We start from the raw sequence: 1,605 nt of genomic DNA, 5'->3' as shown, positions 1-1,605 counted from the left end.
ACTTAAAATAAAACTTTTAAATGACTTCAGCTTGTTTGTTGATTATATGAATGGTTTGAATGTTTGGTTAAGATATCTCGCATGGTTTTTTAGTTCTGTTCCGGAAACGAAACGCGACGGACGAACAGCACTCATTCCTGTATCCCCCTTCCACTTCGTGGCGGAGGATAATAAAGCAAGTATTATATAAAACAACGGCTTTTACTTTGCTCCACTAATGATATGATAATCTGTGTTTGGATCCATAGATCTCACTTTATCAAGAACATGTTTGAAGTGGGGACCATAGCAAAAATAGTTTACATAACTAAAAACTGGTACTAGCCTTGTAGCTGATTCATGCAATGGCTCTTATTCAATATGACACCAATATTGTTGAGTGTTATCAATCCATTCAAGAGTATGTTGTACACCAACACGGTCTTGCCACAACCACAGGGTCCGCTGAGATGTCATTGGAAGTGAAACTTAGTTTGAAATGCTACATAGCATGGTATATGTCGGTGGCCGCTCCTGGTGGGACATAGCTGCTGATCCTGCAATGGTGGAAGATGGCAGTTTACTTGCTGCTGCTGTGGTGGTGGAAGGTAGCGCTTTACTTGCTGCTGCTGAGGTGGTGGAAGGTAGCGCTTTACTTGCCGTGGCTGTGTCAGATAGCTGTTGGCTAGATGCTGCTGCTGCTGAGGTGGTGGAAGGTAGCGCGTTACTTGCTGTGGCTGTGTCAGATAGCTGTTGGCTAGGTGCTGCTGCTGCTGAGGTGGTGGAAGGTAGCGCTTTACTTGCTGTGGCTGTGTCAGATAGCTGTTGGTTACGGGCTGCTGCTGCTGTGGTGGTAGAAGATAGCGCTTTACTTGCTGTGGCTGTGTCAGATAGCTGTTGGTTACGTGCTGCTGCTGTTATGGTGGAAGATAGCGCTTTACTTGCTGTGGCTGTGTCAGATAGCTGTTGGTTACGTGCTGCTGCTGTTGTGGTGGTGGAAGGTAGCGCTTTACTTGCTGCTGTGGTAGATAGCTGTTGGTTACGTGCTGCTGCTGCTGCCGTTGTGGTAGACAATTGCTGGTTACTTGATTCAAACATGGGTTATTGAGAAAATGCTATTAATCTCACCAATGATCTTGAAAGAATGTAATCAAACTGCCTACTGTTATGCATATAATTGTTTGTGGGTCTTCAGTCCGATGAAATTATTTTCCAACATCAATTGTTTAAATGTATTAAACATCAATGTGTCCGGTTTTAAATCAAATCGCTTATCCTCATGGACCCTTGTGACAAGGAACATCAACAACTGGGTCATCAGAATCAAATATCATTTGGCACGGTAAAAGAAAGCCTGATCCCAGACACTCGGGTTCATGTTCTCAATATGATAAAATAATTAGGACTGCAATGAGAGAACTAGTTTATCACATAGCCCACATGAAACCATAATGACAAACAGAAAAAACTACATGACCTTATTCGCCTTATTATACTTGCAGCGAGGAAATGTGTTATAAGAGACAAGTAACATTTCAGTCAATACCATACATATGTTCCCCTCAATATAGAACAAAGACATATGATATATGGCGTAGAACTTGAGGGGAGATAAATGATAATAAA

General features: G+C 42.2%; 1 protein-coding gene across 1 annotated transcript; it reads right to left on the bottom strand.

Moving 5' to 3' along the window:
- Nucleotides 1-468: 468 nt before the first annotated feature.
- Nucleotides 469-1,077, bottom strand: LOC125376193 (antifreeze protein Maxi-like). Its single transcript, XM_048388144.1, has one exon. The coding sequence runs from the start codon at nt 1,075-1,077 to the stop codon at nt 469-471; it is 609 nt and encodes a 202-aa protein (XP_048244101.1).
- Nucleotides 1,078-1,605: the final 528 nt, after the last annotated feature.

The sequence above is a fragment of the Haliotis rufescens genome, unplaced genomic scaffold (genome assembly GCF_023055435.1).
Source record: "Haliotis rufescens isolate VD_foot unplaced genomic scaffold, xgHalRufe1.0.p SCAF_7, whole genome shotgun sequence".
Taxonomy (NCBI): Eukaryota; Metazoa; Mollusca; class Gastropoda; order Lepetellida; family Haliotidae; genus Haliotis; species Haliotis rufescens.
This window is presented reverse-complemented; position numbering and strand designations above follow the sequence as displayed.